The sequence below is a fragment of the Candoia aspera genome, chromosome 4, assembly GCF_035149785.1.
Source record: "Candoia aspera isolate rCanAsp1 chromosome 4, rCanAsp1.hap2, whole genome shotgun sequence".
In the NCBI taxonomy this organism is placed as follows: Eukaryota; Metazoa; Chordata; class Lepidosauria; order Squamata; family Boidae; genus Candoia; species Candoia aspera.
In genome coordinates, this window is record NC_086156.1 from 79,331,962 (window position 1) to 79,348,543 (window position 16,582).

The 16,582-nt window shown below is 40.4% G+C and overlaps 1 protein-coding gene across 2 annotated transcripts in view; it reads right to left on the reverse strand.

Annotated features, from left to right (window-relative positions):
* LOC134495350 (acid-sensing ion channel 2-like) overlaps positions 1 to 16,582 on the reverse strand; it is a 149,692-nt gene that overhangs the window by 62,893 nt on the left and 70,217 nt on the right. For both annotated transcript variants that reach the window (XR_010067804.1, XM_063300722.1), the window contains exon 2: positions 7,836 to 7,986. Coding sequence is in view for 1 of the 2 variants with exons in the window: in XM_063300722.1 (XP_063156792.1) it covers positions 7,836 to 7,986 (151 nt within the window). In the remaining variant the exon portion in view is untranslated. The remainder of the gene's footprint in view (positions 1 to 7,835; positions 7,987 to 16,582) is intronic.

Sequence of the window (16,582 nt, forward strand, 5' to 3'; positions counted from 1 at the left end):
TTCTTTTGGAATCCTGCTGGGAAAAAAAAATCCACCCTGGTTAACTTCTCCTAGCACAAGGCCAATTTAGGGATATTGAAGGTCTATAACTGGGCCTTCTCTTTGTTTACACTGCTTTTAAGAGGATTTATCTAATATATTTTTGTAGCATAACACATAACAGCTCAAAAAGAAAAAGGGCAGAGTTACATCTGGGAAATAGGATGAAGAAAGAATTAAATTGCTCTTCCCTATAATGACAGTCCCAATTCAACACATATACACTCCCTCAACAGCTTTTAAATAAAATTAAAGAGGCGGGAAATCTGATCAAGTACCTCCAACATCTCATCTATTCCTAATATTTCCAATCCCTGTGGTGAGTTGAAAAGTCAGTGTGATCAGCAGAATAAGCATAGACAGGAAATATGCAAAATTAAATTCCATCTCAGTTATGAAAGTCACTGGCAACATGGTCAAATAACAGTCTTTCTAACGTATTTCTGTTCAATGTGTTTTCCAGAGGTCTTTCAAGGAAGGGTTAGGGTATGTAAATATAACAAATAAGATAAACTATTACTATCTCTATCCATACACTCAAGTTTATGTTCTCCAGAAATACTCCTTAAGCTTATCTCTGTCTTTGTGTTAGGAGTCAGCTCTTGTGTATGACATTTTCCTCTTAGCTAGGGAAATGCCTGGGTATCCATGTTCTGAACAGAGAGGAAGGAGAAGAATATCTCTCATACAGTTTGGCTGAGTTCACATAATGGCTAAGCTATGATTTGCTTAAATATTGTTGAATAAACTATAACGGGATAGGCTTCTACAATATATTGAGCCATAAAACAATACTTTACAAACCAGAATCCCTAATCCAATATCGAATAGATCTCATTATAACTTAGTGTGATGTGTGAACCCATTTCTTCCCTACTTCTCTCACAGAGATGAAGCTATACATAACCAAATAGACACCAAAAGCAGTTTACATTTATGAGGGATGTTATCTGTGTTCACAATATTGTTTGTTTCTTCATTTAGTAACTGAGATCTAGTTCCCAGTGAGATGACAACCCAGTATTGGACTATACCATTTCAGACTACCAATAGTAGTCCTTGGGGGTTGGTAGTAGTCCTCCTCCTTCCTCCAGGGTTGGTTCCAGTCAGGGTTGATAGGAGAGTCCAGCTTGCGGCCCCAACTAAGTAAGGAGTGCTACAGGGCTCGGTGTCCTCTCTTCTCCTGTTTAATATCTACATTAAGCTGGTGGGTGAGGTCATCCATTGGTTCAGCTGGGATATCATCAGTACACAGATGATACCCACTTATATAACTCCACCCCAGGCTGTCTGAGTGATGCCATGGAGGTCCTGTCTTGGTCTCTGGAGGCTGTGGGGGTCTGGATGGGGAACAAGAGGCTTTGGCTCAACCCTAGTAAGACCTAGTGGCTTGGGTTTTAGGACACCTGGTTCTGGGGACTTTCCATCTCTTGTTCTGGAAGGGGATGACATTGCTCCAGACAGATCCTGTGGGCAATTTGGGGGTCCTCCTGGACTCGTGGCTCCTGCTCAAAGAGCAGGTGGCAGCCATGGCCAGGAAGGCCTGCTCATAATCACTTGTCACCCCCCGATTGGATTACTGCAATCGCTCTACGTGGGGCTGCCCTTGAAGAGTATTCTGAAGCTCAGCTGGAGCAAAATGCAGCAGTGCGGGCAGTTATGGGGGCAAGCCATTTGGCACATGTGACACCTGTGGTTCATGAGCTGCACTGGCTACCAGTATGCTTCTGGGTACAGTTCAAGGTGCTGGTGGTTTAAAGCCCTTCATGGTTTGGGGCAGGGCTACTTATAGGACTGTCCCTCCCCTGTGGTTACCACCTGTCCTGTTAGATCCAGCAAGAGAGGCATGCTCCAGGTCCCATTCATGAAAGTGCCATCTGGCAGGGCCCAGGAGAAGCTTTTCTGCTGTGGTGCCCACCCTCTGGAACATCATCTCCCCAGAGATTAGACTTGGCTTGACCCTGCTAGCTTTTTGCATTAAAAACCTGGTTTTGCCATCAAGTCTGTGGCCCTGATAGTATGGGTGATCCGTTTCTTGGTCGTGGTTATTCTGAATGTGGGATGTCATGAGTGTTCTAGGCTGTTATTCTATGTTGTTTATGATGTTTCTAATTTGGGTTGTTTTTTTACTCTGGTTTTATTCTATTTCAACTGTTAGCAACCTGGAGTCATGCACATGAGATGGGTGGCCATATAAATTTATTAAATAAATAAATGTGGGCCAACAGGTTGCATATTTCTCCCTCATAGAGAAAAATGCTTCCTGCACTTGGAAAGCTAGAAAGCTGTGCATCTTAGACTCAGTTATGTGGTGGGGAGAATACCCCTTTAGAAGATGGTACATATTGTTTCATGTACTTCAAATGGTTTTAAGATATATGGAGTCTCTTCCCTTACCTCAAAATATAATAAATTACCCCTACTGTGTTCAGAGACTCTGTTAAACATTTCTGAGAAGCCTTTGGATGTTTGCCCCACAGCCTTACCATGATGGAGCTGCTGAAACTTGCATTAAGGGAAATGGTTAAGATCCAGAAGTTCTCCCCCGTTAGTCAAACAAGCCTCTTACTTGTAGTCTGAAGTGGTATAGCTCAACTAAAGTTGGCCACTTCAATGGGAATTAGTTGTCAGTCATGCATATAGCCCAAACAAAACAGATTATGCTTGCCCCTGATATGGTGCAATTAGCCAAATATACCTAGTCAAACTGGCCTGCTCTCATAGAACTGAGATGTATCATCCAAGGCCTTAAGCCCAAATATTGCCCCCAAAGGGAACAGCCCAACAGACCTTTTAGGATTACCAAATTATTATAGTTAATCTGACAGAAGATAAAAATGTGTGCATATAGCATCACTGAGTGTCGGTCAGAACACTGTAAGTACCTTTGAGTTAGTGAGATGCAGGCAGCCATATTGGTTTGGAAGGTAATCTCTAGATTAGAGATCCTAGCTTTCACAGAATAATGTGAGCATGCTAACAATGAATGTTGATTGTTCTTGTGGCACAGTGGCCAAAATGTGCCAGTACTACCTTACCATTAGTAGGGAATGCTGCATGTGGCACAGGTACAATGTACACCTTCTGCATCTTATTAAAAGTGTTGTATGAAACCTTCAGGTAACCAAAGCCATCATGGGCAGATGAGATGAATATGGGTCCATCTGGTGATGATCATGCCATATGGAAGATTGCCGCTTGGAATGTATAAAGAATCTGAGTTAACAAATGGAAGAAAAGGAAGAACAATATGTACATTGTGTGGCTGAGAAACTTAAGAGAAAGTATAAGGGTATAACAGAGCTGAATGAAGGTGGTCCGATCATATAGAGTGGGGTTAATGCATATATGTATCATGTGAACGTGTAGGCTTAATTACAGTTGAAGTGGCTAAATAAAATGTATGTCAGAAAGTATGAACTGGAGAAATATAAGCTCTTCTGGGTGCATATGAAAATGGAAATCATAGGTTGGATGAGTTCCTCATATCATATGTCATAATTAGATTTGGGAGTTCTGCTTTGTGCTGGGTGGGATGCACATGCAGAAAATATTTTCACATGCAGAAAATAAAAGGAAATTACTTTTGTTCATATAGTCACAATCTATGGAAGAACTCATGTTTATTTTGCTCTTTTGGAGACAACAACAGCAATGCAAGTATTAATTGTCAGAACTTTAGGTAGTGCTTTCCATTATGGCCTTAACTGAGGGAGAACTGAGGGACAACTCCTCCTTCCAAGGAAACCTTCTATAGCAATATTCCCAAATCTGGAGCCCTCTAGGTGTATCTAAGTATGAAGCGTGGCCATACTAATCTGGGATGATGGAAACTCTAATCCACTACATTTGAAAGCATAAAGTTGCGGATGGCTGCTCTCAGTATGGTTTCAGCTGAGGTGGGATATAGTGTAAGCCACGTCAGTTTTCTACTTAGCTGAAATGAATGTACTGTGCATTCTTGGAACATATTCATTCATTCAATCAATCAATCAATCAATCAATCAATTTATATTGCTGCCCATCTCAAATACATGACTCTGGCTGACTTACAGCAATTAAAAGCTATATAAAAACAAATAACAATAAAAAATATATATACAAAAACATAAAAACCATACAACAAAATCAGTAGCTGAAGTATAAAAAAACCAACAACAACAATCAACATAACATTATTTTATTGTAAACTGCCCAGAGTCCCTCCTTGGGAGGGAGATGGGCAGTGATAAAATCAATCAATCAATTAAATAACCAACTAACCAACTAACCAACCAACCATGGTAGAGGCTCTACTGCACTCCCGAATCCCGGTGGCAAAACCATGTCTTTATGAAAAGCCAATAGGATTGGGGCAATCTAATCTCCAGGAGGAGGATGTTTCAAAGGACAGGCACCACAATAGAAAAGGCTCTCTTCCTGGGCCCTGCCAGTTGACATTCCCTAGCGGAAAGGACCCAGAGCATACCTCTTCTGCCAGACCTAATGGGACAGGCAGATTTAATCAGGCAGAGGCGGTCCCTCAAATAACCTGGTCTCATGACATGAAGGTTTTATAGATCATCACCAGAACCTTGAATTGAAGCCAGAAGCATACTGGTAACCAATGCAGCTCACAGAGCAGATGTATAATGTGTACTGATTGAGGAATGCACATAACTGCGCACATAACTGCCCACATAGCTGCATTCTGCACCAGCTGTAGCTTCTAGATGCTCTTCAAGGGCAGCTTCACGTAAAGCGCATTGCAATAGTCCATTCAATACCCTCCTTCATCAATGCAGGAGGGAAGGAAGACACTGGGCAGATTGGGGAGAGATGGGTAAGCCACCAGAATTTGCCACACTGGCAGCTGCTGATGGGAGAGATGGAACAATGTGCACCAGCCATGCCCTACTTGCCTCATCTGGAATTTGTTTTGTCTAAAACCCGGAACAACTCAAACATTTTTGGTCTCAGTTTTGATGATTTGAATTTTTTGTTTTGTGAACAACCTAAGGTTGCAAGGATAGGAAAGCTAAGTAAAGGTCTGGGGAATGGGATTAGTATAAACTAGATTTAGCTACATGTCTTTTTGTCATGGTCTCAGAGCCAGGCTCCAAGATGCAGACAGGTCAGGTCCCACTGGGCACCGTGCCTACTGATTCAACAGCCACTGAATCCAACACCGATACCCTCTCAGGTCCCTCCTCAGCCAGCACTGATCCTTCTTTAGCCAACCCGGGTGCCAAGAAGCAGGGCAAACCCACCCCCCTGCCCTGGCCTGAGAATCCTGCACCCTGGCAAAGTAAGCCCCTCACGGGCAAGCAGCAAGATGCTGATTCTGCAAGCAAGCCCAGTGCCGCTGAGCGGGGAAAGCCTTGGCTGTACATGCTAGGTGGGAGAGGATTTAAACTGCACAGACTGCCTTCCACTGCTAGAAGCAACTTTGGCATCAGGCTTTGTGAATTCCTGCTCCTCACTCCTAATTCATTTTGACCTCGGTGTGTTCCTGACCAAGTCTCTGGCTCATCCCTCGGTACAAGCTATTGTGTGGTATTTGATTACGGACTGTCTGACTTGAATTACGACTTCTCCTCAGTCTCCTGGAAGCTGTCATGCACGCTCCTCCTCTGGCTTCCCCAACTCCTCCTCTGTTGCCTCCCCATGCCTGTCTGCGGCCATCTCTCCAGACAAGCCTTCCTTCCTTACACGCCTTGCTGCAAATGCATTGCTCCTAAATGCTCCGCTCCTTCCACTGTGTGTCTGTATTCCCACCCACCAGCTCTGCAAGCCTTGCCCTCAAGCACCCGCATCACGCCTGCACTTTGCCAGTTGCATGGGCATTTTCTCCCTTCACTGAAGCCAGGACACAAAAGTTTTCTTTGAACTCTGGCTTTTAATTTCTTTGCCTTATTATTTCTTATTCCCTTTCTGTGCTTTTCATAATGTTGGTTATCCCAAAAGGGAATTGTGTGATGGAAATGTATGTTAAACGATTAAATTGATGACTAGAGTATATTTATTTTAACTAGTTAATTTATTTTAACTAGTTAATTATAAATGAAATAAAATTCAGTTTTTATCTTAGTCCAATCCATCACCTTTTGGAGAGCAGTCCTTGGCCAGATAAAATTGTATCCCTGTCATAAAGGTCCTTTATTAAAGTTTTTCCTAATTTTGCATCTCTCTCTGCCAAATATTACCCAAATTCTCAGGGCCTGGTTTTGTGGTTATGGCAGTTCCAGATATAATCTTAAAGCAACATTCAGCAAAATGTTAACATTACTTCTTGAATTTTGGAGGGGGTGTTCTTGCTGATGCAACAAAAGGACCACTGACTTTTTGAACCACGTCCCATATACAACCCAGCTATTTGCAGCTGGTAGGAATTTTCTAACAAGGATAAAGTCATCTCTATTCACTGGTGGTATTCTTGTGCTGTTAATATTAAAACCTGACTTCTCCCTTGGGAGAGCCGAGAGATCTGTCTTGTAAAGTAAGCCCATGTCCACAGTCAATTTCAAATCTAACTACAACCCTTACTGAAGAAAAAGTCAGTGTAAACCTACTATGTGTGAAACGTTCCTAGATTTGTGCTTTGAAGTCTAAACTCCAATGAGGATGGTGTGTAAACTGATAGTGTTGTATTTAATGTGGGGAGAACTGGATTCAAACTCTTCTTCACCTTGAAAAATGTTGGATAATCTTAAATTATTCAAAGTAAAAATAATAATAATAATAATAATAATAATAATAATAACACAGAATAAACGTGATGTCTATCCTTGTATACATAAGACTACATGTTACTGAATTCCAGCCATGCTAATGATTAGGAATAAGGACAAATCTGTCATGTTTATTTGTTTTCATATTCTCCATTTTCTCCTCCCCAAGTTTGTTCTTGTCTATTTTCAGATTACCTCATGACATAATAATAGCAATAATATTACTGAATGAAATCCTATGTTGTCCTTTTTCAGGAATCCATGCATATTTGTGTGCAGTTTCCCATGAATGTTTTGTTCAGAGAATTGCACTGAAATAACAAACTGCATTTCAGTTTGGATATCAGTTTTCCTTCTTTAGGGAAGAATAATGGGAGAAAGGATCTAACATCCAAATCTGGAGGGCACCAGTTTCCCATTATTTATTTATAACTTCCAAACCCCTGGAACATATTAAAGAATCAACTGTGATAAATTCAAATACATTCAAATGGGATCTAGGTCTATCAATAGGTTTTAGCTGTGAGAGCAGTATATTGTTGAATATGAAATGCTGGGGATAAACAAGAAACATTTGTCTCTGTGATGTCCTGTTTCAGAGTTTCCCAGAGATGTGTGACAGTCATACCTGGGAGCAGAATGACCGGACTTTATATATTCTCACTGTAGTTTCAATTAATGCGATAAAAAATGGAAGGCTGTCTGAGCAGGTAGTAGCATCTGGTTGACCTTGTCTGGCCTGGAAATTATGTAGGGTCTGGCCTAATTAGCACTTAGATGATAGAGTATCAGGGAATATCATGGCTGTAGGCTGAACTGAAAAGGTGAAAAATATTATGGAAGAAGACACTGGTGAATCATGTCTTTACTATTGCCCAAAAGCTACATGGATTAAGTTACAAGGAGGCAAGTTTGATTTAAAATAAACCATGTTTGCCACAATCTGGGAAGTATGGGAACTGCAGTTCCATTATACTGGGCTACGTTGATTCAACTTCTACTTATGTTTAATACTGAACTGGTTAAAGATCAGAAGGTATGGATGAAGAATCTGGCAACAGACAAACAAAATAGTTTCCCTCTCACCTGTTTCTCCCCATATTGGCAAGTACTCATCTTGCTGAATATCCAGCATTATCTCCAGTCCATTGCCTGTCCCACCCTTGAATGTGGTCAACAGAGGATGCCCATCTTCTCCTGAGTTAAACATGTAGCATTTCCCATATTTCGTAAACACCTACGGGAGAAAGAAAGGGAGAGAAAAAACATTCAGGATCATAACTGAGTAACTTTCCTAGAGACTGGGAACTTGGTTTCAGAAAGCTTAAGTAGTATAATACTTTATTTAATTTTATTTAATACAATTTAAAGGCAAACAATTCTGGGTAGCTTACACTTAAAAAAGCAGGAACAATAAAAAATAAATAGATCATATACATCCAGAAGGCAAACGTTCTTTAACAAGCAAAAGAGAGACTCAGTTACCACCTTGCCCCAAGGCCCGGGAGAACAACCAAATTTTCAGTGACTTTCTGAACGTCACCAGGGTTGGAGCCATACGGATCTCTGTGGGGATGCTGTTACCTCACTGAACCATCTTTCAGAGGCTAATTAACTAGTTGAAACCCTTATATAAGATATCCCCTACAGTTCAAACATTATGTGGATATACATTAACTATGATCACCAAGAGTCACACCATTTGACTGGTTACTTATTTTTAATTTATAGCTTGCTATGGGCTGCTCCTCGTTTTAAAAAGCCAAATTAAAACATGAATAAATGATCCACCTTAAAATTGTAAGTAATGTAATTTATGCCATTACATTAGTATGTAATGATCATTATGCAGTCGACAAAATGGAGATAATGTAGTAGTAGTAGTAGTAATGTAGTAGATAAAACAGCAAAGAGATCAATAAATCATGACATATTTTTACATCCGTCCCACAATCCCAAACCTAATCATCTAAAAGTCCTAGTAGGGACAGCTTCACAAACATATATACGCAGAATCCTGTGATTAAGGCATCAGCGTAGGGAATGCCATCCTTTCTTAGGAGAATCACCAACAATATTTATGTTACTGAATATTATTTTAAAACGAACTTTTTAATACTTGCCTATTGGACAAAGTGTTTAAATTTCTCCATTAAAATCTGCCATGATGTCAAAAATGCCAATAAAACTTTTACGATTTGCTTTAAAGTATAATGTATTTCATGGATTGGGATTTTTAATGCAATTGAAATGTGCAAAATTTAATTTCTACAGATGTGACCAACTATAACCAGGTATCGGCTAGCCATTGACACTGACCACTGATAGTTTGGCTTCTCTTAGAAATGTACACATTTGTCCATTATTTCTTGATATCTATTCAGTCTAGAGAACCCCTTCTATCTTGAATCCTCTGAGAACTCTTGCAATAGAGGCTCCATTTGCAAAAGATTCTAAGGATATTTTTAGAGCTTAAATGTGTGGGGGTTGTTGGTCATACTAGTTAAGGCTACGTGTTGTACCACACACACTGAGCATAGCCAACTCAGCAATATTCACAAATATATTAAAATCTTCCTGGACTTCCAGGAGAGAAATGGCGGATTGAAGATGGCTCTGCTTTTTGTGGAGCCAACAGCCGCGACGGATAAGAGGATCTGGCGCAGGTTTCTTTGGAACCCTCTCATACCCACATGTATTTGTACAGAGGCTCCCTGCATAGAAATCGCCCATTTGTGATCTCCAGCGGTTGAGTGCTCTGGGAGTTGTGGGAAACACCTTGCCAAAGTGGCGGTTTGGAGCCTTCAACGGACACTCGATTCGCTTTCACTTCCTCTCTTAATTAACATTGGAAACTATCAATTTTTTCTTCGAAAATTAGGAACCTTCCGAAGGGCAAGTCTCAGCACGCCAGAATTTCCTTCGATCCTTGATATAAGAAGATTTTTGTAAGTTTAAAGATTAAAAAGACTTTTGAAAATAGCAAAGGAAGTTTAAAATTGACTTTGTATAGTTAGAGTACCAGAAGGATTTGTAACAAGTTTTAATGGACTATTTAAAATTTTATATAAAACGTATTTTAAGTCTTTGAAATTAACTGTAAGAACTCTCCCATGGGAAAGTCCTGCCAGTGAAAAATAAACATATAATAAGAGTGGACTTTGAAGTTTAACTAGAGGCATTTAAAGGGGAAGATACCTATTAAAATAATGGAGCAGCACTATCTGACTAAAAGGAATTAAGTCTGTTTGGGAACAATACACTCAGGACTTACTTTTAGAAATATCTGCTACTACAAGAAAGGATTGAACAGAGGCTACAGAAGAATAGATGCTACTAGATAAAAGAGAGACTGAGGCTGTTTTGGATGTGGATTTGAAGCAGGATCACAAAAGTGATATAGAAAGAGATGCCATGGTTTTGAAAATCAATTCAACAATGCCAGAGTACAAAAGTGATATGGAAAAAGATGTCAAAGTAGAGAATCAAAGGAAAGAGATCATACAATTAATAAATCAGAAGAGTGACTTGGAAAGACTTTTTATCTTGGGATTTACAAAAAGAGTGTGTTAAACCAATGAAGTTGTTTCTGGGAGGAGACAAACAGAAATGATTGAGGCTGTTCCTGAAAGGAAACAAAGTCATGATAAGAAATGAACTTGGGGGACATTATTCAGCAGGGTTAAAGATTAAGCTTTTTAAAAGTAAACAGAAGCTTTATAAAGTGAATCTATTTGATCAGGGTTAAATTTTATATCTTGTGGTTTCTGGTAGTTATTAATGGATTTTTCTTCTTGATCAGGACTGTATGACGAGGCTTTAAGGATTTGTCTATAAGTGAAGAGAGTTTTCTTTTGTTTCATTTCGTAGAGAAAGGGATAAGTTGGTTTATAAAATAGATGTTTAAAATTAAGTTTAAAATGTATACGCTATCTCTGGTAGCTCTTAATAGATCTTTGCTAATTAGGATTAAATGATGATTTCTTATATTTTGATTATTAAGAAAGGATGTGATATGGGAAGAAGAGTTTTTTTTTTCTTTTTTTCTTATTAGAAAATGTGTTAACTTACTGAAATTGTTTATACTTGTCTGGAGGGAGGGTCATCTTTTATATACCTTCTTTTCTCTTTTTTTTCTCTATTTCTTTGTATTTCCTTTTTTTCTTTACTTTTTATACTTCCTTAGTTTGTATTAGTTTTTTATTTTTGTATGTGTAAACTTTAATAAAATTATTATTAAAAATATTTAAATCTTCCTGAAGCTACACTGTGCCAGAACAAACTGAAAATGGTGGATCCACAGTCTCATAACATTAGAACTCCAAATCATCCAAAGAAGATGAATCTGGAATAAAGTCAGGAAATGGTATTAACAAATGGAATTCACTCCCATAAGAGAACTTAAACGGCTTCAAAACAAGAATAGTCAGACAGTATATAATGGAGAGCTAGCCATGACAGCTGAAGACAGACTTTAAGAACAGAAGCAATGTGTCTCTACTGTATACTCAATATAAGCAAATGAAGAAGTTTGACCTTGATACCCTGTTTGAAAGCAACCAAAGGCTTCTGTCTGGCTCTTGTTAGTGGAAATGGAAGCTTGGAATTTCATTTAATTCAAAGAGCCATGTTCTGTATGGTGAACACAGGCAAGCAAAATTGGGTCTGAGGACGTTTTTTATTATACCCTTTTGTCCAAATTCACAAATTGAAGGTGTTAGTTACGACTTCAGCATCAAATACTGAGATACAGGTGGTCAGGTAGTGAGGATTCTTCCTATACTGGGAAAGAGGGCAGCTATCATTGTACAATGGAGGGCTTGAGAGCAAAGCTCCCTCCCCGTCTTCATTTCCCTATTACAGAATTATTCTTCGTTCCAGGCAATTAGCACTTTGGGAAAACAGCCATGACGACAGGAATTTGTTTAATGTACAGATCCACGTGCATCGCAGTTGTCCAGAGCCTGACCACTACCATTTTTTCAACTGCTGCCTGAATATTAGCTTTTTAAATACCCAATCCAACAACGCTAAATTGTACTGAGGGTTGGACAGATGATTTAGCATACCTCTAAAGACCATCTATAGCAGTCACCAGTCAAACACAGCCTTCTGCCCATTTGCAATTAGGGTTATATAACAACAGTCTAAATCAAAATTAAACAGCAGGGACTCTTGTTTTCCAGATATTCCTACTTACCGCATCTCAACTGAGAAGAGAAGGGGCGCTAAATTACTTCTATCATTCTGTACTTGTTTCCATTTTGGCTTTTCTGCCCAAATGGAGAAGCAGAGAAGTTCACTTTTGCCTTAAAGCTTCACTCTGACCCCTCCCCCAAGCCTTTTCTCATCTAAATTCAGGTACTTGCCTGGTAATTGTGTTTACTCAGTTGGGGAGGGAAGTACACTTCCTTAACAGTCCCAATCTCAGGAAAAGACTTAGCACTAAAATAGGTTTTGAGATTAGTGTAAAAGCTAGTCTTCTCTTTCCATTGCTTCCTTCATTCTATTTATGCCCCTCCTTTCTCTCCCACTTTTGGACCTTCACATTATTTAAAGCTCCTTCAGGACTGCACCACTCTGACAGCAGATGACAGATCATGCAAATACTCAGTACAAGCTATACCTTACCTCAGCTGGATGTACTCTATAAATGGCAAGCTTTGCATGTGCAAAGGGATTATTCCCCGTTGGGAGTACAACACTGAAAACAGACATTGAAGTGGTGAAGTCCTACACTTGACAGGATGACTGTGCCTCATTCTGGACAGCCAAAGTCTATTTTCTCCCTTTCCCACCAACAGAACAGAACGATAGGAGTCCGATAAATATTCTGCTTCTTAGTCAGCAGGCTCAGAGCAGAAAACCTCAGTGAATGTCGTGGAGGGTATACTATGAAGGAACATGGCAAAAAATAGACCTCCTAGCAGTAGAAAGCTCTGTTATCCCTTAGGAAAGAATGTATATTTACAACCACTTGTCTAGAGCACTAGGCTAATGTACTACTGAGACTTGAAATGTTTTTAGCTTTCAGGCACAACAATATTAATAGCAACCCATAGCTTTTTAGATGCTTTCTGAAGCTTGATGACTCCTCACCTAAACAAATACGTCTTATGTGAAGTTAATGGCCACACCCTTCCAACAAAATCTGGAAAACTTTAAAGTGTAACTTCCCTAGAGTTCCTTGACAAGTTCCCATAGGATGGTTTGGTCACCAACAGCAATGATCTTGTTGTAAATATATCTACAGTACAGATGTATGGGTTCTACTCTCTCACAATCACCAACCTCATCATTTCTGTTGTCCTCTGGAGATGAAACTTGACATTTGTATCTTGAGCAATCCTGGGGTTTGCAGTCAACCTATTTCAGAAAAACGTAAGCCGAACATGGTGTTCTATGGGGAAAATGGCAGCTATCCTTTCTAGAAAAAAGTAACCATTTCCAAAACAGCAGAAAGTCTTTATTGCTTCACACCAGCCATTTTTAGCTTTGATGGTTATAACAATCAAAGTCAGCAAGTACACCAGACTTTGGTGGACAGGGGGGGAAAAGAAAAGGGGCTGCATTAGACCCCCCAACACATCTCTTAACAACAAAACTGAAGTTAGCAAAATGTGGCAAAACAGTTTGAGGACAGATTCCCAAACACTTGAATCCAGTGGACTAAACGAGTTTGTTAATTTAATTAACTTTAATCTAAAAAAAAATTCTTAGTGATGTTTGGACAACATACAGGGCACTCTGTTGAAGTGCCCATTCTAATCCTCAAGCAAGAACTAAGACACATTAGAAGAGTAAAACACATATGGAAATTATTCCAACTGGGATTTTTTAGGAAAGGAATCTAAATACAGATTACAGCATGGATATAATTTCATGGCATCTTCAGATTAAAAAAGTATCTCTGGGCTTATGTAGAGCACTTTATCAATTATCAATAGTGCTCTTTTCTGGTGTTTGTTCCCTATGAAGACTAGTTATAATATAAAGGACCAAGTCAGAAGAAAACAAGGTGGTTTGCAACTACCACCACCAGTACCACCTCTAGCTCCTGATACTAACACTAATCCTCAGCACAGTGCTTCTTTCACCCAAAAATGATCATGTATTCCCTATTTAAAGGAGGTGGAAGGAACTCCTATACCCATGTTATTATAGCACTAAAATTGGGGTAGATGAAGCAAACAATATAATAGGGGTAATTATATGATGAGAGAAGGAGAGCGATGGGGATCTTTGACATTTCAGCTCTTGTTCTTCCTTGTTTCATAAGGTCATTTGTGCTTACCAGTAAATTAGATTATGAGTCCTTGGGGATGTAACTTTCATATTAGCATTCTTTAAGCCAGAAGGTAGGCTGTAAACAAAACAATTTTCAGCCCTCAAAACAGCAGCCTAGTCTGACTCAAATCACACCCCGAAAGATTAAGTCAATTTCTACTTTTTTTTTTTGGTCAGCAAGCGTAACTGCTGTGTTACTTGTCTGGCTGACATTTTTCCAGGCTGTCGTTTCATGTAGAGAAGGGAATTAGGTCCCTCCCACGAGAAGACCTGAACAGGAGGCAGAGCCTGTAACCTATTTGCTAATTGGGGGACTCTGGACTGGGCTTTAGTGTTTTGCTACACTAGTTATATACAAACAAAACGACCTTCAGCATCACTCTTGTTTTCAGCCTTTACAAAATGTCAGAGACCAGGGTGATGGACATTTGCTTAAGGATTCCTTACAATGCCCTCAGCTCATCCTTTGCTCTGAGGCTCTTTGCAAGGCTGATTGATGACACAGACCTTCAAGGGAAATATATTTAACATTTTAAAGAGCAGTTTTAGAAATAGATTGCATTATACATGGGCCAAAATTGTGGATAGAAAGCAAAACCTGCCTGGTGGGTAGGTCAGAGTTCTAATTTACAAACAGGAGATATGAAAGATGTGGCTTGCTCTTCTTAAATTCAAAAGATAGTTTGGTTTTGATTGTAAGATGAATGGTACAGGTAGTCCTCGTTTAGTGACTACAATTGGGATCGGCACTTGGTTGTTAAGCAAAGTGGTTGCTAAGTGAAACCATGACTGTGCTTATGATTTTACTTCAGCTTTCCTTTGCTTTATAGACTTGCAAAGGTCATAAATGCAAAGATTGGTTGTAAAGTTACTTTTCAATCACCATAATTGCGAATGGTTGCTAAGCAAGGCAGTCACTAAATGAGGACTGCCTGTATTAAAGAATCAGAAACAGAACATGCAGAAGTATCTATCTCAGCATCACTCACTCACAGCAAGTTTGTGTCAGAGTCCAGCCTGTCTCTGACTCAGAAAGCGAAACCCCTTCTGAGTCAGAGTAGGAAATAGAAACTTACCAGGCTGAAACTGGGAAAGCAAAACTCAAAGTGGAGCCAGCAGCGCAGGAAGATTCCAAGGCCCTGATTGGCCAGGATTCAGTGGAGAATTTGAATCACCCAATCAGTACACACCAACAATGGGCTGAAAAGCACATGAAAGAAAGAGCAGCCTGACTGGCCGCAGAAGGGTCCAGGCGCGCAAAGGATCGGGATAAAAGGCAGACGCGTGAAGAGTGAGCTGCTGGAGACAACCGATCCTCCAAGCCTGCAGCTGCAGCAGAAGAGTCCTTACCTGCACTGGAGACCGCATCTGTTGCCGAAGAGGAACCAGAGCGTTTGCTCCACTCTGAGGAGGAATTGAAACCTGCTTCTGCTGCCGCCAAGGGTTCTGCATTAGCCGTGCCCAGTGATCTCAGCCTTGCATCCAGCCTTGAAACTTCACAGTCTTCCATGCAGCGTCCTTGTGTCCTTGATCCTCAGTTCCACAGCGTGCCTTCAGTGCAGTTCTTCCGTGCCACGGGTGCTCAGCCTTGCTCTGGAGTTTCACACCTATCTTGTTGTGAACTCGTCTCCCCATCTTGCTTCAAGTCTCCAGCTCAGTCTGGGGCTTCCAGCCGAGTCTAGCCTTGCTCCGAGTTCCAGTCTTGCTCCTAGCCTCCGACCTAGTCCAGAGTTTCCAGTCAAGTCCAGCCTTGTTTCCAGTTCTAGCCTTGCTTTGAGTTTCTAGCCTTGCTCCAAGTCTCTAGTTCAGAGAATTCAGCCTAGTCCAGGGCTTCCAGCCGAGTCCAGTCTTGATCAGAGTTCCCAGCCTTGCTCCAAGTCTTCAGTCCAGAGAACCCAGCCTAGTCCAGGGCTTCCAGTTGAGTCTAGCCTTGCTCCGAGTTCCAGTCTTGCTCCTAGCCTCCAACCTAGTCCAGAGTTTCCAGTCAAGTCCAGCCTTGTTTCCAGTTCGTAGCCCTGCTTCGAGACTCCAGTTACCGGCTTCCAGTTTGAGACCTGCATTTTCAGCTGTAGCAGCACTCCAGTCTCTTCCAGCCTCCCAGTTCCCGTTAAAAGTCCTGTTCCACTGCCTTGTTGTGGCCCATTTGGGCTTGTTGAACCCAATTCTTCATATATCAAGGACTTATTTATTGTAAACAGTTCATTAATAAAGAGTATTTTTGATATTACTCTGCCTGGTTGCATAGTCTGAACAGGAAAGATTTGCAGTCTTAACACATGTAGCAGTGTATTCCTAAAATCTGGTGTGTATACACACACACACACACAGTGTTAAAATAACTGGATGTATGTACAGTATGTAATCAATTTATATGACCTCCAATCTCACAATTGAGAACTGTGAATGGTAAACACAGGGTTAAAAACCAACAAAGGCAACAAAAACAGCAGCAGCAGCAGCATAAAGGCATCTGAGGACAATCTAACCCAGTCCACACAACCACAGTCATGTTAAAAAATGGACTCACCCAACCTCCAGACCCCATC